The sequence below is a fragment of the Primulina eburnea genome, chromosome 13, assembly GCF_022965805.1.
Source record: "Primulina eburnea isolate SZY01 chromosome 13, ASM2296580v1, whole genome shotgun sequence".
NCBI classification, from domain to species: domain Eukaryota; kingdom Viridiplantae; phylum Streptophyta; class Magnoliopsida; order Lamiales; family Gesneriaceae; genus Primulina; species Primulina eburnea.
The window spans coordinates 34,406,386-34,430,729 of record NC_133113.1 but is presented as its reverse complement, the minus strand read 5'-3'; the positions used below and the strand labels follow the sequence as shown (position 1 = coordinate 34,430,729).

Below are 24,344 nucleotides of genomic sequence, written 5' to 3'. Positions count from 1 at the left end.
GTAGCAGTAGAAGGTGCTGAAATAGACGCAGTAGCAGTGTGCAGTCGAAGAAGCAGTTGATCGAGCAGAAGGAACCGCTTCTGGAAAGACCTGTCGAATAGGTACTTTCTCAATTTCAGACAGTGCTGCTGTCTTTTTAATCTTAAGAATGGTGCGCGGTTTCTTCTTGGCTGGGGTTGGCACTGCTGGTCGAACAGCAGCAGCAGACTCTTCTGATGCTGTTTTGTCTGAATCCGTTGAGATAATCACTCGTTTTTTTGAAATTTTCTTTTGAGGTTTTGGAGCCTCAGAAGCAGTTTCCCCAATTTCCTTCTTCAACGCAACAAACTCCGCCACTGTTGGCTTAGGCCTTAGAGCCAGTACATTTGCTGCATCAATCATGGTGACTGAAGTAACATCCAGATCACTGGTAGATGCGAAACCAGCATCCTTGAGCATAACGCTGATCTGAACAGCGAAACCAGAACTCTTCCGGATAACCATATCCTTCATAATTCTGAAAATAAAATGACTCCAGTCCACCTTAATCCCCTTAGAGATGGCAGTCATTACTTGAACTTTCTCCTTCGTCAACTTGTCGAAGGTGTCAGCCTTGATCAAAATAGCTTTAGCCACAATATCGGCCAGAATCTGATACTCTATTTTGAGCAATTTCTTGTGACAGGAAGGAGACACTTCTTCCTCAGATGCTGAGAAAGAGCTGAGTGCAACAGACATATCTGTCTTGGAAATATCAGAGAGTTCAGATGTACCTGAAAGTGGAAGGAGGAAGGTTGCTCCTAGGTGTGCGGCATCAATAGAGATAGAAACATCTCCTTGAGTATGAACAATCCTTCCTTCATGCACTGTTGCTTTAGCGTAAAATTCCAGGAGAGCATTTTTGTAAATAACTGCTGGCGCTTCCAGGAATTTTCTGAGTCCGGATATTTCAATGTCCTTAAACATTTTCACGAGATTCTCATCCTTGATGTTGAGAACGGAAGCAAAGTTAACTTGATAAGCGTTAAGAGTGTATGCTCCAGCCATTTCTGTATGCAGATGAGATCAGACAAATTTTGCAGTAGTTAGTTGAAGATATAGAGAAAACAATAGCTGAGTAACGATAGTTATGAAACAGTAAAGGTGAAAAGGTGAAATTTGAAATAGATATACAGCCGTCAAATAAACATAAAGACACGTGTCAGTATGTTCTTGGTTGAGTGTTTGAAAAGTTTTGCAGAAACTGTCAGAAAGACGAATGATTTCGAAAATTTTGAAAAAGAGCGGGCTGTCCAGACGGTTACTAAAAGAAATCAGAAAAGGATTTGTCATTTTATGATAACGTCTGCTGGAAGTTTCAGGGTGCTGAAATATGTGAGCACTTTGTCAAAACCAGCAGACTTGTAGTTTTATCGAAAAGACAAACATCTTATCTGTTTTCTGAAAAGGCAAACTCTTAGTCTGACTAAGATATTGTTCCCCCTCGGTAAATGTAATTAATAAGTGGTCATAATTGCGACAAGTGACTCTTGGCCATCTCTCGATCTGAGCCGTTGAAAATGAACAGTCGCAATCTTGCGATTCACAAGAGTCTTGTTCCCTCTATAAATACCTGCATATCTTGAACGAGGTTAAACAAAAAAAAAAAAATGAAGACTCAAGTAAAAAGAGAGTTAGAATTTGATCCTGGAGTCGAAGCAAAGGTGTTCAGAGAGATGTTTGAGAATATCATTATTTTCGTAATGATCCTTGAAATACACTCCTGGAGTTGTAGTTTCCACAGTAAAGCAGATCTTTTGCTTCGATTGAGTTTGAAATGTAGCATCGATTTCTTCCAGAAGCATGCTAATGCAATAAGAGAGTGCTGGTGGATTGATGATGCTGAAATCCTCTCTGATGCCCTGTAAGGCATCTAAAAATTACATTAGTGCTGACAAGACCTGAGCTTGCTAGATTCTTTCTAGGCCTTTCTCTTGTTCCTGTTGAAGTACTTTGCAAGCAAATATCAGAGAGCTCCTATTACTGAAGATAAACGCTAAATGTAACGCTACTGGTTAAATAGCATAGAAGATCTACTGTTTTTACTTTTGCATCGTGTAATGTACTGAAATGGTTTCTAATAAAATTCCAGATTACGTATCTGACTTTTCTCTTCTGCTTTTCTGCAAATATCTTACTGTTAGTTCAATGCGATAACAATCAAGTAATAATAGAAGTTTAACTAAGATATCATAAGATGACTAAGTTAAATCTATCAAACCAAGAGAATTCCGAAAGTAAGAAAACTTATTTTCTGGTAAGGGTTTCGTGAAGATATCTGCTGTTTGTTGATCAGTAGAAACATATTCCAGACGAATGTTCTTCTTCTGCACATGATCTCTAATAAAGTGATGTCTGATGTCTATGTGCTTCGTTCTAGAATGAAGTACTGGATTTTGTGTGATTGCAATTGCACTGGTATTGTCACAGAATATAGGTGATTCGGAGGCTTGAATCCCATAGTCTCTTAACTGTTGTTGAATCCACAGTATCTGAGAGCAGCAGCTTCCAGCAGCCAGATATTCTGCTTCTGCAGTAGATGTGGCTATGGAAGTCTGTTTCTTGCTAAACCAGGATATCAGCCTATCACCAAGAAATTGACAAAACCCACTTGTGCTTTTTCGGTCTAGTTTGCAACCTGCATAATCAGCATTTGAATATCCAATAAGATTTAACGATGAATCATTGGGATACCATAAGCCGACATTTTGAGTTCCTTTCAAGTACTTCAAAATACGTTTAGCAGCAATATAATGAGATTGTTTGGGGTTAGATTGAAATCTAGCACAAATGCAAACAAAAACATGATATCTGGTCTACTGGCAGTTAAATATAATAAAGAACCAATAAGACCTCGATACTGAGTTACCTCTACTGGAATACCACTTTCATCTTTATCAAGCTTAATAGATGAGCTCATTGGAGTAGAAGCAGCAGAGCATGCTTCCATTCCAAACTTTTTCAGAAGCTCCTTGGTGTACTTGGCTTGATTTATAAAGATTCCAGTCTCTGATTGTTTAATCTGTAATCCTAGGAAGAATGTTAATTCTCCCATCATACTCATTTCAAATTTATCCTGCATCAATTTACCAAACTTTGCACATAATTTGGGGTTAGTTGACCCAAAAATAATATCATCAACATAGATCTGTACTAAAAGAATGTGCTTATTCTTGACTAATGTAAATAAAGTTTTATCTACTGCTCCAATGATAAAATCATGATCAATGAGAAATTGTGATAGAGTGTCATACCAAGCTCTAGGTGCCTGTTTTAGACCATATAATGCTTTGTGTAATTTAAATACATGATGTGGAGAGAAATGATCGATAAAACCTGGAGGTTGTTCGACGTATACTTCTTCTTGTAAAAGACCATTTAGAAAAGCACTTTTCACATCCATTTGATATACTTTGAAATTCTTGAAAGCAGCAAAGGCTAAGAATATTCTGATTGCTTCGAGCCTTGCTACTGGTGCATAAGTCTCATCAAAGTCTATGCCTTCTTCTTGTCTGAAGCCTTGAGCCACCAGTCTAGCTTTATTTCTCACCACTGTGCCTTCTTCATTGAGTTTGTTTCTAAATACCCACCGAGTTCCAATGACAGCTTGGTGAGATGGTCTAGGTACTAGAAACCAAACTTCATTACGTTTGAATTGATTCAGCTCTTCTTGCATGGCTTCAATCCAACTAGGATCCAGAAGAGCTTCTTCAATCTTCTTTGGTTCATCCTGAGATATAAAAGCAGCATGCATGTATTCATTAAGCATTTGCCTTCTGGTTCTCAATGGTGCTGCTGGATTACCAATAACCAATGATGGAGGATGAGATTTTCTCCAGATAAACGGATTTGAATGGACATCTTCCTGATTTGATATGTTAAGATTGTCTTCTACAGAACCAGTAGTAGGTTCTTAAACATCTTCTGCTGGTATTGGTAGATCCAAATTCTGTACTTCTGGTTCCACTATTGGAATGTCTGGTTCTGGATTTTGAAGATCCTTGGTATTTGCTTCTACATCATCTTCACTGTCAATTTCCAAGTGAATCCTGTCTAACCTGTTACTTAAATCAGATATGTTAGAAATTTCAGCACTGCTGTCTTCATCGAAGACAACATGAATCGATTCTTCAACATTAAGAGTTCTATTGTTGAAGATTCTAAAAGCTCTGCTTACAGCAGAGTAATCAAGAAATATTCCAGCATCTGATTTTGAGTCAAATGCCGTCAAATGATTTTTGCCATTATTTAGTACGAAACATTTGCAACCAAACACATGAAAATAAGATACATTGGGCTTCTTCCCTTTCCATATTTCATAAGGAGTCTGGTTGTGTCTTTTGTTGACCATAGATCTGTTTTGCGTGTAACAAGCAGTATTGATTGCTTCAGCCCAGAAGCGCTGAGAAATGTCTGCATCTGCTAGCATTGTTCTAGCTGCTTCTTTTAGAGTTCTATTTCTCCTCTCAGCTACTCCGTTTTGTTGGGGTGTTCTGGCAGCTGAATATTCATGATGAATCCCCTGCTCATTCAAATATAATTCAAGATACTTGTTAGTGAACTCAGTGCCCCGATCACTTCTGATTTTGATGATGGTAGTAGATTTTTCATTTTGAATCCTTTTCAGAAGCTTGATCAAGAGACTACTGGTTTGATCTTTTCCTGCGAGAAAGATTACCCAATTGAATCTAGAAAAATCATCAATAACAACAAGAGTATATTTCATTCCCCCTAAGCTCATGATGGGGATAGGACCAAATAGGTCCATATGCAGTAGTTCCAGACATCTTGAAGTTGATTTGCTATCTTTGGTCTTGAAACTGGATCTTATCTGTTTCCCGAGCTGACAAGCAGAACAAACATGATTTTTAACGAAATTAAAGTCAGGTAATCCATCAACTATATTCTGCTTCTTGAGATAATTGATTGACTTGAAATTCAGATGATTCAATTTCTTGTGCCATAGCCAGTGTTTATTGCTAAGAGAAGCAACTAAGCATGTGGGAGTATTGACATGATTTGAGTTCCAAGAGACTCTGTAAGTATTGCCTTCACTTTTTCCGGTTAACACAGTAGTTTCAGCAGAATCTCTAACTATGCATGAATGCTTCTGAAAAGCTACAGAATAACCATTATCACATAGTTGACTAATGCTGATTAGATTGTAACAAAGATTGTCAACTAATAACACATCATTAATAGTTATGTTACCATGGATAATCTTACCCTTACCCATGGTTTTACCTTTTGAGTTGTCACCAAAAGTTATCTTTGGTCCAGTACAGCTCACTATCTCGGAAAGTAGGTTTCTTTGTCCAGTCATGTGTTTGGAACATCCACTGTCCAGATACCATGTAGAGTTACTGATTTCTGCTTCCTTCTGCTGTTCCTGCAAACACAAATTTTAGTAACTGGTACCCAAATCTATTTGGGTCCAAGCCTTATCAGTCCTTTGGGAACCCACATTTGTACAATTCTTGGTGACTTTGTACTTCGGGTATCCAAAGATGTGTGTGCAACAGAAGGTCTGTTATTTCTAACAGTATGCATACCAAAATGTTGTTCTTCCCTTCTGTTTCTGTTTTCCAGTCTGTATCTCTTCTGAACAGGTTTAGAGTTGTAGTACTGGTAGTTTTTAACCTTCATAGGATGTTGTCTTCCAGAGTTGAATTCTTTTCTGAATCTAGAACTCTGGTCAACTTTTTCCTTAGGTTTAACGTAACCCAGACCATAGTGCATTCTTCTGTTCGTCAGATTTACATTCCTTTCAACTGAAGCAGTAGGTACTTCTGGTTCCTGTACCACACTGGATTTCACAAAGTGAATGTATTTCCCTTTGCATATATCCAGTGTTGGCTTAGTTTTCGTTTCAGAAGTGCCTTCATTATTACAAAAACCGAGACCACTCCTATCTCCTGACTGTTTTTGTAATTCTTGCATCTTTTCCAATGAAATAGAAGACTTGTTCCAAGCATTTACCAGTAGCGACAACTTCTGGTTTTCAGAAAGCACCTTCTGGTAATCTGCTTTGGCTCTTTCATTCTCAGTTATTAATTTACTCATCTTAACTTGTAAATCATTGCAGCTGTCTACTTGCAAGCAAGTTAACTTACTGTTCTGATTCTTTAAGTTCTGATTTTCAATCTTAACTTCTTCAAATGATTGAGAAAGTCTGGAATACTCTTTTACCATTTCATGCAGTGCATCAATCAAGTCATTTCGTGTAAATTCATTAGAGTCAAAATCAAATACCTCTCCAGATGTCGAGGTTGAGTCATTGTCTGCCATTAGACATTTGACTTCTTCTGCATCACTATCACTGGAATGACTTTCTGAGTCAGATGACTCAGAACTAGAGTCCGCCCATTTAGATTTGCTTTCTTCGGCAATCATCGCTTTTCGATCTCGTCTGGACTTTTTGTCATTCCTCTTGTGATCCTTTCTCTTTTGGTCATCCTTCTTTGGTTTAGGACAATCAGCAATGAAGTGACCTATCTTTCCACAGTTGAAGCATCCCATATCACCAGATGGTGAATCTTTCTTGAAGTTGCGATTGGGACCCTGATAGGTTCGATGGTTCTTCTTCATGAACCTGGAGAATTTCTTTACAAATAAGGACATAGCATCACTACTGATTTGTTCAGCAGTCTTCTCCATTGTATTATCAATGATCACAGTCGATAATGCCTGAGGTACAACTGCAGCAGCAGTAGAAGAGGTAGAGGCAGTAGCAGTAAAAGCAGTAGCAGTAGCAGCAAGAGCCTTGGTGGGTAGGCTTGAAGGCTCTTCTCCACTTCTCACTTCCAACTCGAACTCATAGGCCTTCAGATCTGCAAATAAGTCGTGCAGTTCCAATTTGTTCAAGTCTTTGGATACTCTCATAGCCATTGTTTTAACATCTCATTCTCTGGGTAAGGCTCTCATCACCTTGAGGGCTATTTCTCTGTTGCTATGCTCTTTACCCAGAGCAGCTAGCTCATTGACCAAGCTACTGAATCTTTCATCAAACTCATTTAGAGTTTCACCAGCTCTCATTTTCAGATTTTCAAACTTCTGCATTGCTACAGACAGTTTGTTTTCTTTCGTTTGCTCATTTCCTTCACATATTTGGATGAGCTTCTCCCAAATATCCTTTGCAGTAGAACACATTTTGATCTTGCTGAAGGTGTTCTTGTCGAGAGTTTTATACAATATATCCTTCGCCACATTATCAAGATTGGCCTTTTTCTTATCTTCACTGGTCCATTCACTTCTTGATTTTTCGACCATCTGTGGTGCACCGTCAGTAACAGCAACAGCTGTGTTAGGCTTTAAGATTTTCAGTGGACCATCTGTGATGACATACCACATGTCATCATCTTGTGCTGCAAGATGAGCTTGCATCCTTATTTTCCAGTCGTCAAAATCTTCCTTAGAGAACATAGGGATTTTGCTGAAGTGTGCCATTTGTTGTAGTTTTTCACAAACAAGAATAACCTGCTCTGATACCAATTGTTGAGGATCGAAGTTGAGTTTAGAGGGGGGGTGAATAAACTCTACTCGTTTTTCGTTCTGATGAGGTACTAAAATCCTGTTAAGGATAGTAGTTGATCTTGTGCGAATACTTTCACCTGATTACAGTAAAACGTGCGGAAACAATCTGATGAAGTGGTTGAAAAACAGTAAAACAGTAGGCAGCAGTTGTTTATGGAAGTTCGAAGATAAACTCTTCTACGTCTCCCCTTCTTCTGTTTCCAGAAGGTATAACTAAAAGACTTTGGATATTACAGTACAACTCTTGTACACACCCACTTCAGAAGGACTTACACCTCAGCCTACTGAAACTCTTAGTTTCTCAACTCTCAAAAATGCGAAACACAAAGTTCTGAAAAGACTCTTTTCAGATTACAGACTCTTCTTGATAAAGTATAAGTGATGTAAAGATCGTGAAGAGTGTAAGAATCAGTAGCACAAGATGATCTTTTAAAAGATCAGATACAAGCTATGAAGCGTGTGCTACTTTTCTTTGTGTTGAACTTTTTAAATGCTCAAGGAATTTTTATATTTGTCTGATAAGAGAGTAGCTTTGTTCCTTGAAAATGATATTATCCGAAGTGTCGTGTCGAACAAGGATTTGATCCAAGTATATATAATCGACTGAGTTCAACGTTCACAATCAGAGAAGTCTTCAGATAACTGATACAATCAGCTTTATTACCGAAACAAGTTCCTGCAGAAAAGCTATAAAACAATCAGTCTTGTTTTATACTTAATTGGGTAATATGCATTAAATGACTCCGTATAGTATTTAATGCTGCAATTAAACTAGTACTAGGAACTCTTTAACGGTAACAATTAAGATAGCAACGTTAGAAAACGTTCTCTACTGGTTTTGTATTGTTATCCCTTTTCTACTGGTTTAGTTTTACTAGAACAGCAGCTACTGATAAGTTATTCTGTTGTTCTGGTCTGCTGGTCTACTGGTTTTAGTTATCATCGCCACAATAAAATTCATGTCTAACAACAAGGATTGTGCTAAAAAAGACAAATACTTAAAGATGAGTGTTGTTGTGGATTGATAGATAAGAGCAGTCAACATTCGAAAGCGGGCGTTGATGAGTACTCATACAAAAATGGAGCAAGCTAAAAATGAATATATTAGAGAAGATGTGAATTGAAGTGATTGAAGGGAGAAAGATAAAACGGTAGGCTCCATCACAAGGAGAACATGCAAAACTTTTGGCTAGAATTGTTATGTGTGTTTGTAATGATTTTAGAAATAAACCTTATTTAAAAGCTCCGGAAACAATGGAGTGCTCTATGACTGGTTGTTTCATATGAAAGCAATAATATCGTCATCCCTCATGGATTTTGTTGAACTTATCAATTGTACCATTTATTACGAGTTTCTCTAAGTTCGACATTATTTAAGTTATCTGATTTGCTGATCAATTCCATGATTGGGTTTTATGATATTAAATCTGTTTCAGGGAAATGGTTGCTTATATTGCCAACACATTAATCTTCATCTTAAGGTAAAACGTGTATCATCTCTCAAAATTTTTCTTTTGTGTGTCATCTTAACTTTGGATCCAGTAACTTTTTCCTGTCTGGGATGGCATTGAATTCTTAACTTTGATAGAACAAACTAAGCAGCTTTTTGTGAGACCACAGATGTTTAGTGATTTAGGTTCATATTTATGGATGTGACAAAATTCTTTTGCATCAATACGCTGCTGAAATTACTGGCTGACTTGAGAGAGCATGTTTACTTTTTTGTCTTCGCAGTGGGGTAGTCATAGCCGAGAGTTTTCTTGGGGGTGACGGCATATATAAAACTAATGGTATATTCTCTTCCTTTTCTTAAATTAATTAACACTAAGCAAGAACATGTGGAATGCAGTGTTTTTTATTATTGTTTTGTTTTTCTCCTGCTAAAGTAGTTTTTTTTTCACAGAACATTCTTGGGGTTATCTATTCCTTCTGTATGTGGTTGTTCAAGTAGCCCGGGTTGTTGTAGTTGGACTATTGTTTCCATTTCTGCAATATTTTGGTTACGGTCTTGATTGGAAAGAAGCTATTATTCTTGTGTGGGCTGGTTTGCGAGGGGCCGTAGCATTGTCGCTTTCGCTCTCTGTTAAAGTGAGTTAACCTAAGCATCTTTTAGATGGTATTTTAGTCCTATCTGATTTATATGTGGTGTATTTGTGTATGAATTAGGATATCCATTTTTATATGAGTGGTATTATCCAGTCTAAATTATTGAAGTATAATTTTTTTTAATGTTAAAATACTGTTTACAGAAATAAACCAAGTGGTTGGAGATTTCATAGGCATTACCTTATTCTTAATCTTGCTTTATTTTGGTGGGATATTTAAAAAACATACTTTTACATGTTTAAGATGAGGCATGCATGTTAGTGCTCGAATTTTTACAGTTCAAGTAAATTAGTTGTAGCAAGTCAATGGGCAGTGACAGGTGGAATGGTAGAATTTAATGAGGTGGAAATAATGCTCAGAAAATTTTAAGTGTGGGCAGTATGGAGCTTGTAAAGCAGTTGGGAAATGTAATGTCCCCTAATCTAAGGGTTAAGAAGTTGGAAACGAACAGTTAGCAATTAATAGTTACTAATGCGGCAGATCAAGTTCAAGAGTCAACAATTGGTAAATAGTCGAGAGCTCGGCAATTCCTACATATGGAAGTCCGATGACCTTTGAAGCATTTTGGATTCAGCAAATGCTTAGTGGTGAGCTAAACCACCCGAGAAGTTGGAACTCAGTAGTCAGGAAATGAACAATCCATACTCAAACGTAAAAAGAGTAATTAGATCATCGAAGTTAAAACAGAGTCAAATGACAGAAGTTGTCCAAGGAGTAGCAACAATGACACCGAGACGATGTAACTTGTTTCAAGCAGAGCAAATTACATGAGAGATGAACCTAACCAAGAAGATGAATCAAATTGACAAGGAAGTGCGAGCTGCAAAACAAGCCAACTTGCAGAGAGAGAGCTAACTGATATTTAGAGAAATTTAACGAATCAAAGATAATAAGACCGGTAAAATATAAATAAACATGTGAAAGTAATTCAAAAGGAATAAATGTCTGCATGTAATCGCTATAGATGAACAATCAAGCGAACGGTAAATACAAGCGAATAGAAGAGAGAGTATAAATGGGAGAAGCATGTGATCCGAGTTTGGTTAAGACAGTCTAGCTGGACTGAAAAAACAAAAGAAGCAAAGTGGTCAGTAGACATTAGAAGTTGGAAAGTACAAGAAGATAACAAAGTCACGACGCTATAGAGACAAAGTGAAGCAAGCACGTAAATTTTGGCAATATATGATGCGATGACACGTGCATCGAAAATATAGAATAAGTTTCCTCAACTAATTGTGAAAGCTAAGTTCCAATTTTACTGGGGGATCCGAAAAATGATGTCCTGAGTCCCAATGACCAGTTAATGCCTGTGTTTTCAAAGGCCCAGCTCTAGACACAACCACATTACCTGTTATGTGCTTTTATTTAGTATAAAATTAATTTATTTTAGTGATTCACAGAAATTTTAGATCTTAGCACTTCGTTTAAGATATGGCTTAACAAAAATGTACTTTTAAGGTCTTCATGATATGCTTTTGTTACCGCTCTCTTTGTAGGAATGAATTTTATTTAATATGCAAAACCTAATTGTTCAATCGTGTTCCGTCATTTCAATTTTGAGTTTTTATCGCATAACATGGTTATTTTTTCCCACTTCTGATGGGGGTCATATGATTAGTGGGTGTTTTTTCATGATTAATTCTTCATATCATTTTACAATATGCTCCAAAACTAAAGTAATGATTATTTTATTTACACCTTTTTCTCTACTTTCTGTTTGCAATATTTGTACCTAGTTTCTTTTTCTAAGTTTTTCTTTATTGATGTTTCAGCGTACCAGCGTTCACTCTACATTTATAAATTCTGATACTGGAAATCTGGTATGTCTTATAAAATTTAATGTCAACTATATGCAAATTTCAAGTGAGATTGTTTTAACATATCCAATGGAATATATATGTTTCTCTTACTTCTTCCACACATACGCCGTAGGTGTTAATGATTTATTATGTATGTATTTGCTTGAGTTCTAATAAATCTTACTTTTTATCGCTTTTGCAGTTTGTATTTTTAACAGGTGGAATCGTGTTCCTTACACTTATTGTGAATGGATCAACAACACAGTTTGTTTTAAGTGCTCTTAAAATGGATAAGCTATCCGCAGCTAAGGTAAGGTTATACTTACATGTGTTATTCAGTTTGAACACGATGAATTTCGTCAATCATGATAACACAAATGGAAATCACAAGGTTATAATAACTCAATCATGTCAGATAAACAATGTCCAGCTGTGGATTGTGTATATATAGAAGTGGGCCAAGTGGCTGTTTAAACTTGTTGAAATAATGCCTTAGAAATAGTAGAGCTGTGATCAATTGTACTGCGCTGTCAGTACACTGGGATCTACAGATATTAACTGATAATTTTGTGGGTTAACATGTCCATTTAACACATTGAACATTCCTCAAGAATTTGTGGGGAAAACCTCCGTTTATGAAAAAGGTTTTGCTTGAAATCTAGGTTTCCTATTGTGTTTTGGATACGTACCAAATTAAATTTTATCAGGAACTTCTGGCAGGCGACTTTTAACAATCCCCATGCCAGAAAATGTGGTAGAAAAGGACTATGACCAACATCTCCTCCTAATAACTGTAGCTTCTGGTTTCTCTCTAAGAAATGTTGCCATTCGCTTAGGTTAAATTGCGATGTAATCCAGTTATCATACTTGCTGGAAAAGGCAACATAACAAATTAATATAAACGAAGAATCACGTTTTCTGTAATGCCATGTAGTGGTCCAGATTCTTTTCGTAATTGATCTCGTCTCTAAACAACTGGCTCGTGATTCATAACCTCTAAACATGTTTCCTCTTGTTTCCGTTTCTCAAACTTTTCATGAATTGCATACAAATTCAATATCTAGTCGATAAATTAAGCCAAGGTTATTGCATGGTATTTCTAAATTACAAAATAACACAATTGTACTCTAGCTTGAAACTAACAGTCGTGGAGTAAAGTCCTCAATTTATTTCTAGATGTTAAATTCTAATGTGTTTCGCTGAATATACAGTAGTCATTTAAATAGGACTTATCATTAATTTTTAACTGCTTTTGAAATGATTCTAGACCCTAAAGGCACTCTAATATTTTAGATTATATAATTTGCTAGTTCTTTCACTTTTATCACCTGCATCTTGTAACCATATTCTAAACTACATTTTCAGGGCGTATTTGCGTCCATAGATATGTCTCCCAAATTAAACCTGTTAATCAATGTAATATGTTAAATTTATAAATGCACAGTGAAATGTTCGTACAAGTGTGCACAGCATTGGCTGTATGAACGGACTTGTGTGCACTTTATGTGTCTGTGATACTGGAGGATAAATAATTTCTTGTTACCCATTTAAACTATTTACAATTTTTTAGTTCTTACATTTTATGGCAGAAAAGAATATTGAACTACACAAAGTATGAAATGTTGAACAAAGCATTAGAGGCCTTTCGTGATCTTGGTGATGATGTGGAATTGGGACCTGCTGACTGGGCCACAGTTAAGAAATACATCGCAAGCTTGAATGATGTTGACAGTGAACACATACATCCCTATTCCTCATCTGAACCTGATGATAACCTTGACTATATGGATTTGAAAGATATCCGCGTCCGCTTCTTAAATGGTAATCATTTTATACCTAAATTTCTTGAACTTCAATGCATTTCGTTATATTTTTAGTACTTAAGCCAGTTGCTGATACCTGAAAAAGTGGTGTCTTCAACTTTCCTTTGTCACTAGTATGTCTTTTTGTTCCGGTTACAATTTAAATCGTATAAAGATGTGATATTTTCTGTTTTACTTTTGCCAATTCCACAGCATGGGTCCTCGAGCTACTGTCAATGAGCTTTTGTTTCTGGATATATTACCTATTAGCTTAGAAAGATTTCGAATTGACTTGTTCTTTTGCTTATTGTTCTCTTTATGTTATTTAGTTGAAATCTCATATTCATTGGGACTAATATATATGTATAAAAATGAAAAACATGAAATCTATCAAACACATAATCACTTAAATACTACATAAAAATTTGTTTTTGTATAAATTAAGATATCTAAATGTTCGATATTATTGTGATTACAGGTGTTCAGGCAGCTTACTGGGTCATGCTTGATGAGGGAAGAATCACTCAAACAATCGCCAATCTCCTGATGTTATCTGTTGATGAAGCTATTGACCGGGTATCTGATGAGGCCTTGTGTGATTGGAAAGGTCTAAAGTCTTATGTGAACATGCCAAATTACTCCAAGATTCTTCGGTCAACCATAATCCCTCAAAAGCTTGTCACGTTGTTTGCTGTAGAAAGATTAGAGTCAGCATGCTATATTTGTGCTGCCTTTCTTCGTGCCCATAGAATTGCTAGACGGCAACTACACGACTTTATCGGTAAAAAATTATCCGTGAAATATTATTAACAAAAGCTATTGCATTTAAAGAAAACTATCTTCTTCTGATTAGATCTCAGATATTTTTGATATTATGTAAATTCAAAAAGTTGTTTTCCATTGTTGGAGCAGAACTCTGAAATGAAGATTGAAAAGTTTTTGAATTTCGATTTTCCGCAGCTTCATCAACTACTTTTGGTTTTGATCTATGTGTTTCCAGAATTCCTGTTGATCTCTTTCTTTGGGAGGAAAGTTAGTGCTTAACAAAAATACTGCAATGGTATAATTGTTCTGAGAAGTAAAAACTATACAAACTTGCCAAAATATCGACCCTACAGGCCTTGGTTCTCATGATTCAGTGAAGTATTTCTTAATTTGCTCACACATGCATTTATCCCCTTAGGAAACAGTGAGATTGCTGCAACAGTTGATAGAGAAAGTGAGGGGGAAGGTGAGGAAGCAAAGAAGTTTCTGGAAGATGTTCGTGTTACATTTCCCCAGGTATGTAGGCCGTACATTTTTGCACCTGTAGTGTTGAGTTTGTTCCCACTAAGATTCAGAAGTTGGTAACAACTTCAGGTGCTGCGTGTTGTGAAAACAAGACAAGTTACGTACTCTGTGCTGAAACATTTGATTGATTATGTTCATAATCTAGAGAAGATTGGCCTATTAGAAGAAAAAGAGATGAGCCATCTTCATGATGCTGTCCAGGTAAATCACGGTGATTTATTTTACACTCATCTTTATTCATACTTTACCTTCTGGAGATCATACTGACAGTAAATAAAAATGTTCTGCAGACTGACTTGAAAAAGCTGTTAAGAAACCCACCTTCAGTGAAAATCCCCAAATTATGTGATTTGATAACTGCAAATCCTTTATTGGGAGCTCTACCTTCCTCAGTATGTGAGACTCTAGTGGCATCTACCAAAGAAATAATAAAACTAAGTGGTTCTACACTTTACAAGGAGGGATCCAAGCCAGCTGGTATCTGGGTAATTTCGAGTGGCGTGGTCAAGGTATTTAGCGATACGTACTTGGTACAATTGATATGGTTGTATATTTCAGCCCAAATCATCCGGTTTCATTTGTTACTGTCTCATGAATGAGTTTATATAATTGCAGTGGTCAAGTAAAATTACATGTAATAAGCCTTTATTGCACCCAATTTTTACCCATGGAAGTACTTTGGGCTTGTATGAAGTGCTTGCGCAAAAGCCTTACATCTGTGATATTGTCACTGACTCTGTGGTGCTCTGCTTCTTTATCGAAACTGAAAAGATCCTTGCTGCACTGAGATCTGATCCTGCAGTGGAAGATTTCTTTTGGCGGGTATGATGTTAGTTTTTTTCTTACAGCTCGTGCAACACTTCAAGTTCCATTTATCTCTTTGTTGCATGCCATTTCATGGATATATTACTTTTGTATAAAAATAGAATTTCTCATCAGCATTCAGTGCAAAATAGTCCTTGGTGGCCATCAGTTTTTTCGTATCAGCTGATAAAGCATAACTTTATTCAAGTTGCCATTCAAATAGATTAGGAGGTTGGTCCCCTAAGTTAACTATGATGAAACTAACCCCGTTATCTGCAGGAGAGTGTCATTGGTCTTGCCAAACTCATACTTCCTGAAATGTTTGAACAAATGGCAATGCCAGATTTAAGAGCACTCATGGTAGAAAGATCAACGATGAACATATACACACGAGGGGAGAGCTTTGAAGTACTCCATAATTCTGTTGGTCTCCTGTTAGAAGGATATATAAAAATGCAAGGTTGGCAAGGAGATTTGCTTACAGCTCCTGCAGTAATATTGCCATGTGTTGATCAAAACGCTCGGCGATCCGAAAATTTGGGTACTGGACTTGTTTCTTATTTAGTTAAATTTATTTGCCAGCACATAGTATACTAGTTTTAGATAGATTTGACAGAATGGTGCTGTGGTTTATATAATTTTCTATTTATATTAATTTTATCTTTCATCATTTTACCCTTACCCTGAGATCCTTGAATGCCATCTTTTGGTTGTTCATGTTGAATGTTGGAGGTGGTGATATCTAATATTTATGATCATCAATTATGGCAAGATCCTGCCATGCGAAAACACCTAAAAATCGGTTTATGTATGAAGTTAAATAAATTTTTGAACATAATTCCCAAGGTTCACGTGTTTAGGAAATTCTCAGTTTTATGTTTCTCCATGTCCCTTTTCATGAGTTCATTTTTTTTGTACTACAACAGAGTTTTATCATATTTCTATTTTGTTTTGTTTATTGATGAATACAGTTCTATGATACGATTTTCTTTTGGATTCTGTCATTTGGTTATGCTTTGACACCTGCACAAGCAATTAGAAGCATTTGTTCACTCTCAAAACAGATAAAAGAGAGATAGATAGATAGCAGAGAGATACGCAGAATTCACTTTTTCAATATTCAGCACTTTTCATGTTTAACCTTCAGTTTATTCTCTCAACATTCCTTAGTTTCATTGTATTGATTCTGTTAAGTATAGGTGCTGGAGAAGGAAGTTTCTCTCAGCAATTATCACTATATCAGGTTGAGACTAGAGCAAGGGTGATCATATTTGATATTGCTGGATATGATCCCAGCAGAACCTTGTGCAAGAGGTCATCTTCAAGAATATCACAGCCTGCAGATCTCCCCTCTGGATCTCTTGGTAGAGAGCAACATAGTGGTCTGATGAGTTGGCCTGAACAATTTTTCAATCCCAAACTTCATGATCTTGAAGCATCGAATCGACAAGGAAACAATTTATCTGCAAGGGCTATGCAACTGAGCATCTTTGGCAGCATGGTAGATATTACTCATCTTTTATTCCATACTTTTATTTATTTGCTTCGAATTCGTTGAGATGACTCACAGTTTTTGAATCAAAGAGATATTGTGCGATTCCTATGTTGGTGGTTTATTCAGAAAGGGATGAAATGATTAAAAATCCAACCTTCCCAAAACTTTGTATTTCAATCGATGGAATGATCTGATACTAACTTGTTGAAATGCTATGGACATGATTAGATAAACTTTAGAAGACAACGTGCCTCAAGCTTCCCAAGAAGTAGGAAAATAACCCCGTCCCATAGCCAGTCATGTCCCACAGTTCCTCAGACTCATCCTCGACTACCTCTTGTTTCTGCAAAATCTGAAGGGTCTACTACATTGGGAAAGAGACTTGGCATGCAAGAGAGCAAAGTAGAAAGTCATGCTTTGCTGGTTGAAAAATCGCATAAGAATGAAAGTCATGCAACAAGAGATGACTCGAGCGACGATTCTGGCTGCGAGGATGAACATATTGTGAGAATCGATTCGCCTAGCAGGCTGTCTTTTCTTCATGCTTCATGAGTCCCTTTACTGGATTAATCCTACTTTATTTTCTCATTATATAGCATTGTAGAACATTTATATCAACATCTTGCTGATGGTTATATCTCTGCAATGTTTGGATGAGTGGCCGCAAAATGATCAGGCTGAGGCTGTGTTTAGCTTCAGTTCGTAGATGTGACTTCAGAATACGAAACTACAACTCTGTGAATAACACACTCGAGTAAATATTATAAATTACTCATGAAAAATGATGTCATCTAAGTGGTCACACTATCGTCTCCAGCTTGCACTGTATTATTCATGTGACCCGTGGAATGAAATTTTCAAAATTCTGGTCCCATAGTAATCATGAAAGTTGATACCTGCATTCACATGTTCCGTTAGGTTGAACCCGAGCCTAAACCTACGGAACAATCCGATTCGAACCTAGAATTTAGATATTCAGAAGTCCGTTGATCATCAATAGTAAGCCACATCATAGTAAATCATGCTGGAGGACAAATTTGAAAAAAAAAAAATCATACATTGCAATATTTTGATTTGAATGATATATATCATCTTTACATTTACTTAATAATATCTTTTAAGAGAGAATACTAATATTTATCACCCGTTACCTTTTCAATCAAACAAAATTGGTTGACATGTCGGTTTCCGTACTTTTGCTGTCCCAAAATTTTGTTACAAACAAGAGGTTAAAGCCAAGAAATGTACAGAGGGACGTACGCATGCATGCATGATGACCACGATCCTGCGTATGTTTGCAAACGTGTTAATGTTACGTCGAAAGAATGCCTGCAAATTAAATAGCACGTACTGCTTTAATTTTCTTTGGTTTCCCACACGCCCCATCTTCTACTCACGTCCCTTTAGAAACGAATGTTCTGAATTCTGTGCACTCCACTCCCCAAGGGATTAAAAATAATTAAGTTTTGAAGCAGTAAAACATTATTATATATAAACTAGTGGAACGAACGTTTGCGTCTTTGTACGTACAATATTTTTTATAATTGATTTGATTTATATTCAAATAGAGTATCATATCGTAAAAAAGTTACGTTAATGAGATGTCATACGGTAATTTGAAATTATAAAGTAAAAAAAAAAAATAGACCAAGAATGTGAAGCGAATGGACATACTAATACTTAATAGGATTCTTTAATAAATAAATGGAACGTACAAAATGGCAGCAAACACATAGGCACAAAAATTGTCGAGCAAAGTGATGGGAGATTCATAAATAATTACGTACAATATATCCCTTTTTATGGAGACAGCAAGAATCGTGTTTTGAAATGGCGCATTGATTTCTTGCATATGTACATGATCTTTATAAATTAGGTGAAAGAACATTGCAATAATTCGATTTCCAATGATTATATATGGTTGTACAAATCCATATCTTTTTTCAAATATTTTCGGTATCTAATTAAGCTATGTGATTTATAAATTATTTTCAAATTTCATATATTATGACGGACTACACACACACACACACATATATATATATACATACATACAAGTATTTGGAAAATAAATAAATTTGATTGTTTTTCAATCAAAACCTAGGTGGTTTGAAAAAGAACGAATATTGGTGTTTTAGTGTCAAATTTGATATATTAAAGTAAGTGATGCAACAAATTACATTTTATTCGATCATATATTATATTACACAAAAACTCATATGAGGTATCGATTTTGTGAGATAAATCTTTTACTTGAATCGACCCATGAAAATGTGTTACTTTTAACTGCAAATATGGATGATTTGATCTGTCTCATAAAAACCTATTCATTATATTATTTTCTGATCTGGTATCTAATTATATGATCAACAGGAAGCTTTTCGTGTTTACAAAATTTTATATCTAAGCTTATCTGCTGTTTTTGTTCGATCAAATTATAATATTCAAAGTCTTGATTTTTCTAGTTTGCTTTACTGCGGAAACCAAATGATATAAAGTAGCCAGAACATATCAAATCTATTTAACTTTGTCACATGCCTCGTTATCTGTTCTTTCTCCTCTTTTCCAGCACTTTGGAACTTCATTTTGCTAAATAATATTCTGTAAAATCTTTTTTTTAGGAAAAAAATAGTTAATTAAGTTGTTTATTTAGGATATATAATCGATATATTTTCAAATACTTTAATATTGCAATTTTCAGTTGACTGTAACTCGCATTTTTTTTGTACTAAAAACTAGGAATTTGAAATCATTTATAAGGTTATTATGTGTAAAAAAATTATCTCCACCAAATGTCTCCAAGAGTAATTGTACTTTAAATTGATACAACTTGGTCTTGCGTATTAGACGTCTCAATTTTTTTTTTATTTTTTTTTATACTTAATGATATATATCTCTTCGATCCATTACATATATATAGGACATTCACACATCAAATATAAGATGGAACAAAAACTTATTTTTCTACAAACTGGACTGTTTTTAAAAGCACGTGAGCGAAAAGATTTGAAAGCAAATTAGTTTCTGGTTCGAATAATTGTTATTGTGCCTCTTCCATGGGTCTGAATTTTAGTGAATGCCACCACAGCCTTCCCAGACAATCCCGGCCCCTCCGGTGACACCAGTGGCCGGGCGGCGAACTCTCCAACAGGGTGGCGCACGGCCCTTGTCGGTGGCATTAAGATCCTCTTGTTGATGTCGTTTAATGTCACGTTGCCTTCGAATCCCCCCGGTTTCACTAATGCAAATGGACACATTACGACCTTTGCCAATGCCCTTTTGCTCCTCTTTTTATGATCATTAGCCCCTGAAATTAGAGTAATGTTTAATAAAAATATATATTATTAATTTGACAAAATAAAGGGCACGCGAGGCAATATATATATGATATGAGTGTGTGAACTTGATCAATATGAGAATACTGTGAGACTTTTTATGACAAAAACATTATTTATTATTGTAAATATGAGCATAGTCGATCCGTCTCACGGATAACGATCCGTCAGATCTTCTCACAAGAGATATGTTAGAAAATTATGTAAATAATTAACTTTGACTTTGTAAGTTATTCCAAAAATTGAAAATAACTAAAATGTCTCTCGAATCCTTAAACATCGGCCACATCATAGCAAAATTTTTTTTTACATAATTGCATAAACACTACCTGAAATCCTGAAATTGCTAAAAATCTCTAAAAAAAATGATCTAACTAATTCTCCATATTCTCAAATCTTAAGCGCGCACACCCTTACATGTGCGTTTAAGATTTGAAAACACGAAGAGTTAATATATCATTTTTTTCCAGAGAGTATTCACTAATCTGAGGATTTCACTTGGATGGTCTATGCAATTAACCCAAAAAAATATATAACATGCAATAAAAATTTATATATGTTAATGAAATAAACATGATCTGCTGAAACTTGAGGGCGGGTCAAACATAACTGAGCTCGAAATTAATCAAAATAAGTACAGGAACTTTGCTCTTGATGAGACTCGTGACCTTATACCTCCGATCGCCTCATGAAGTTGTCATTTTAGAACTTGATCAGGAATTAAGAAATATACACAATTGATTAGTGCATTATGAAATGTCACAAGTTGCATCATCTTTGAGAGTCAAAAGGTACTACAGTTGCCTGAATTATTTTTGAAGGTTAAAGTAGAATTCTATCAAAATAAATAAATAAATATTTTAGTGAGACAGAGAGAGAGAAAATAATACCAGCAGAAACTATAGGGTCTCTGATATATAGATTCTCTTTATCTGGTGTGCACTGAGAGTCCATTAATGGTTCTTTAAGAGAAGATGATAAAGAATCATATGTTTGATCTGAGACTGCTTCTTCAGGTGTTCTCATATCTGACAGAATCAAGAGAAAACATATATATGTATAAACCTGCTTAATTCAGAGCTGCATTCATTTAATTAATACTTCAACCTGGAGTAAATATATATTATATGCCATGTTTTTCGCGTCGAAACCAATGGAAATTATTTGAAAACGGATGCTAGTTTCGTTGTAAAATGTAAGAACGATTATAGCAGAAGGGACCATTTATGTATTTCAGACAAATGAAACTGATTCTAGACAATTCTGTCTCATCATGACTATTTAGTTACCTGAAATGGTGTCACACTTGATTATTTGACGCATGCCGTCAAAGTTTTCACAGCAATCCTGCATGAAATTTGAAGTCCAGCACTTCTGTGGAAACAAAAAAAAAAAAAAAACCATCAATCATGAAAATCATTGACAGAATGAACAAAAACCCTGTAAAATTCAAGAAAAATGTAGCTCAAGAACTTGCTATTATTCAGGTTTGCACGTACCATCGTGGAATGGTCAGCTAAATCTTGGTTCTGATCTTGTTCAGCGAATAAGAACAGTCGCCTTCTCTTACAATTAAATTCAAACAAAACATCCTCAAGATAACCCGTTGAAAAATCAGCGGCTTCAGCAGAAGGCGGAGTCCAAGTACCATTGATACTACTCTCCATCTCATCTGTTTCAAAACTTACTCAAATTTTATTACTAAATACAGGAACAATATGCATGTTAAATTTGTGATAAAAATTATTGACCGGAAAAAGGGAAAAAAAAAAAAAAAAGAAAAGAAACGAAAGAAAAGGAGAAAAGGGTCGTATTTTACGTACTGAATTGAAACATGTCTGCGTTGAAAACTTCAAGGTTGTGGAAATCAAAACCTAGGGAAGAGCTATGGAAGCTACTGCTGAAAGCAACGGAACTAAGCTCACCCATTATTTTGCTTATATGGACGGATATATACAGTGGTACTCGTATATATAAAGCGAAAGATGTATGTTTACAACGGGTTATCTTGAGGATGTGTAAATAATTATATATAATTATAAGACCAAATGGTAATAATTTAAAAGCTTGAGGTAGAATTCAAATTTAAATATTTCTTTTGCATGTAATAAAGCAAGGTGAATTACATATTCATTATTCGAATAGAGAAAAATATGAATATCAATAAGATAATATAAAAGACAAAAGGGGGAAAGTTGGTAAAAGAGATTAATAATATGTGTAATTAATTTAAATTATAGATTTTTCTACCTTTGTTAAATATAATGGATTTACAAAGGTACGAAAGCAAATGATGTAAGGAATAGAAGGTAACATGCAGTCAACGGCCAGCAAGAACTAAAGGAGGATTTGTTACCTTGGGATTCGGGAAAATTGTCTACTTTTAATTATTTGAGTAAATAAAAATAAATATGTGGGGGCAAACAAAATTAAATGGGGGACTAGATAATTGCAAATGGGCTATAAGGGCTTGTTTGTGCGGCATGTAAAAAGGAAGTATTGAAAAGCCTTGTAAGAGAGAAAGATTGGTAGGATTGGGAATAAGATATCATTATATTTGGAAGTACTGTATTTTAAATAAAAGCTTTGCAAATGAAACATGAATTCAAATTCAATGCTGTCAACTAAGTATTAAAAATTCATAACTATGGAAATCCCATATCAAATCTGGAAAAAAATACTTCGCTTTTTTTAAAAAAAATTTAAATGAAAAATACTTGTGTGAGACAGTTTCAGATGTCGTATTTTGTGAGATGGATCTCTTATTTGAGTCACCCATGAAAAAATATTACTTTTTATTATAAGAATATTACTTTTTATTGTGAATATCGGTAATGTTGACCCGTCTCACAGATAAAAACTCATGAGACCGTCTCACAAAAGACCTACTCAAAATATAATTACAAGCAACCGTACAAGATTTGAAATGTTTTTTTTAGCTCTATTTGAGTATTTCTCGTCATATTATGTTAACAAATATTAGTCTTTGGACAATCAACTTTAATCATGTAATATCGTGGATGGAAGAGATTGAGATGAAGTACCTTTAAGTAGAGTATATATGGACAAAACGGATCTATAATGGGTTGTATTCGATGCTCCATGGTTGAGAGACAATTCAAAATCTCTAAGGTTGCTTTCCCTTTTTATTTTTTGTTCTTCTAATTTTTTTTCCTACTGTTTCTCCTTTTGGTTTTCGTTATCTGGCTTTTCCTTGATAATTGCCATTGTAGGGTCATTCAATCACCTTTTCCTTTTACTTTATATCGTCAAGATTTCTAGCTTAGAGTAATTCACAAGGTACTGATTTTTTATTTTTTATTTCCCTTTTGGGGGGGTAGTTTATTAACCAAAGCCTATTTATTAGTTTATTCATTTTTCCCCATCGGATGAACTAGGTGTGCATAATTTAATATTAATCATCAACCAACAAATTAAATGCAATTTCTTCGTTACTATTTATATATATATATATATATATATATATATATATATATATATATATATATATATATATATATATATATATATAAACACAAATAAAACAACATTTTAATTGTTTAATGAGGGGACATGGAAGTTTTTTTAAAAAATATTTAAGAAAATGACATTTATTCAAGCATAAATTTCTCAAATTTGTTACAAACTTTATAATCACAAAATTTAGAAAACGCCAGCCTACACTAGCACCGTATGCATAGAACATTTTCTAGTGGGCTTGGATGCAAGATAAACGGGTCTTATATTTTGTGATGTGCACCTATTTAGACCAGCCCAGTAGACACGGATGTGTAGTTTTTAGAAAATCGGACTACAGTTAAAAATAAATCTAATTGGATTAAGATTTTCCGGGAAAAAATTATATATATTATATTTTACTTTGTTAATTGAATGCGTTATTTACTTGGTTATGGGCTAGAGTTACATAAATAATTATATTTCATTCACAGTTTATAAAATATTGGGATAATACATTATCGTGTCTTTATAATTTCTTGTTCTTGTTCACGTATGTCCCTCAAACGTTTGTGTTCTCATTTATATCACTCATTCGTTAGTTTTTGGTTCCAAAAAAAGCTCTTACAATTGCTCCGTGATTGTGAACTTACACGTGATGTACACATGAGTCTGAGAATGCCCAAATTATATATCTGTTCTCGGG

At 35.2% G+C, this 24,344-nt stretch overlaps 2 protein-coding genes across 9 annotated transcripts in view; one reads left to right on the top strand and one right to left on the bottom strand.

Moving 5' to 3' along the window:
* Positions 1 to 17,630, top strand: part of LOC140810551 (sodium/hydrogen exchanger 7-like) — a 28,196-nt gene extending 10,566 nt beyond the window's left edge. For 4 of the 7 annotated variants that reach the window (XM_073168385.1, XM_073168389.1, XM_073168387.1 and 1 more), the window contains 14 exons: positions 8,988 to 9,032; positions 9,286 to 9,341; positions 9,455 to 9,639; positions 11,430 to 11,477; positions 11,659 to 11,766; positions 13,046 to 13,277; positions 13,737 to 14,039; positions 14,442 to 14,539; positions 14,618 to 14,749; positions 14,839 to 15,057; positions 15,164 to 15,370; positions 15,632 to 15,893; positions 16,552 to 16,853; positions 17,076 to 17,630. In XM_073168385.1, coding sequence (XP_073024486.1) covers positions 8,988 to 9,032; positions 9,286 to 9,341; positions 9,455 to 9,639; positions 11,430 to 11,477; positions 11,659 to 11,766; positions 13,046 to 13,277; positions 13,737 to 14,039; positions 14,442 to 14,539; positions 14,618 to 14,749; positions 14,839 to 15,057; positions 15,164 to 15,370; positions 15,632 to 15,893; positions 16,552 to 16,853; positions 17,076 to 17,399 — 2,521 coding nt within the window. In that variant the 3' untranslated portion in view covers positions 17,400 to 17,630. Of the gene's footprint in view, positions 1 to 8,987; positions 9,033 to 9,285; positions 9,342 to 9,454; positions 9,640 to 11,429; positions 11,478 to 11,658; positions 11,767 to 13,045; positions 13,278 to 13,736; positions 14,040 to 14,441; positions 14,540 to 14,617; positions 14,750 to 14,838; positions 15,058 to 15,163; positions 15,371 to 15,631; positions 15,894 to 16,551; positions 16,854 to 17,075 lie in introns of those variants that run through there. The other 3 variants (XM_073168386.1, XM_073168388.1, XM_073168391.1) reach the window with 3 other exon arrangements.
* A 2,132-nt stretch (positions 17,631 to 19,762) lies between these two features.
* LOC140809595 (uncharacterized) lies at positions 19,763 to 22,152 on the bottom strand. Of its 2 annotated transcripts, none has more exons than XM_073167281.1 (5): positions 22,006 to 22,152; positions 21,682 to 21,854; positions 21,472 to 21,556; positions 21,073 to 21,210; positions 19,763 to 20,154 (listed from the first exon to the last, which is right to left on the bottom strand). In XM_073167281.1, the coding sequence occupies exons 1-5, from the start codon at positions 22,109 to 22,111 to the stop codon at positions 19,865 to 19,867; spliced, it is 792 nt and encodes a 263-aa protein (XP_073023382.1). In that variant the 5' UTR covers positions 22,112 to 22,152; the 3' UTR covers positions 19,763 to 19,864. The 2 variants fall into 2 exon arrangements, with proteins under 2 accessions (XP_073023382.1, XP_073023383.1); XM_073167282.1 differs by having other exon boundaries at positions 21,073 to 21,144.
* Positions 22,153 to 24,344: the final 2,192 nt, after the last annotated feature.

Coding starts and splice junctions, on each gene's coding strand:
- LOC140809595 (XM_073167281.1), bottom strand. CDS start 22,111: ATGGGTGAGCTTAGTTCCGTTGCTTTCAGCAGTAGCTTCCATAGCTCT. Junction 21,557..21,681: donor TAGCTGACCATTCCACGATG/GTACGTGCAAAC, acceptor TTGTTTCCACAG/AAGTGCTGGACTTCAAATTT. Junction 21,211..21,471: donor CAAGTGTGACACCATTTCAG/GTAACTAAATAG, acceptor TGATTCTGTCAG/ATATGAGAACACCTGAAGAA.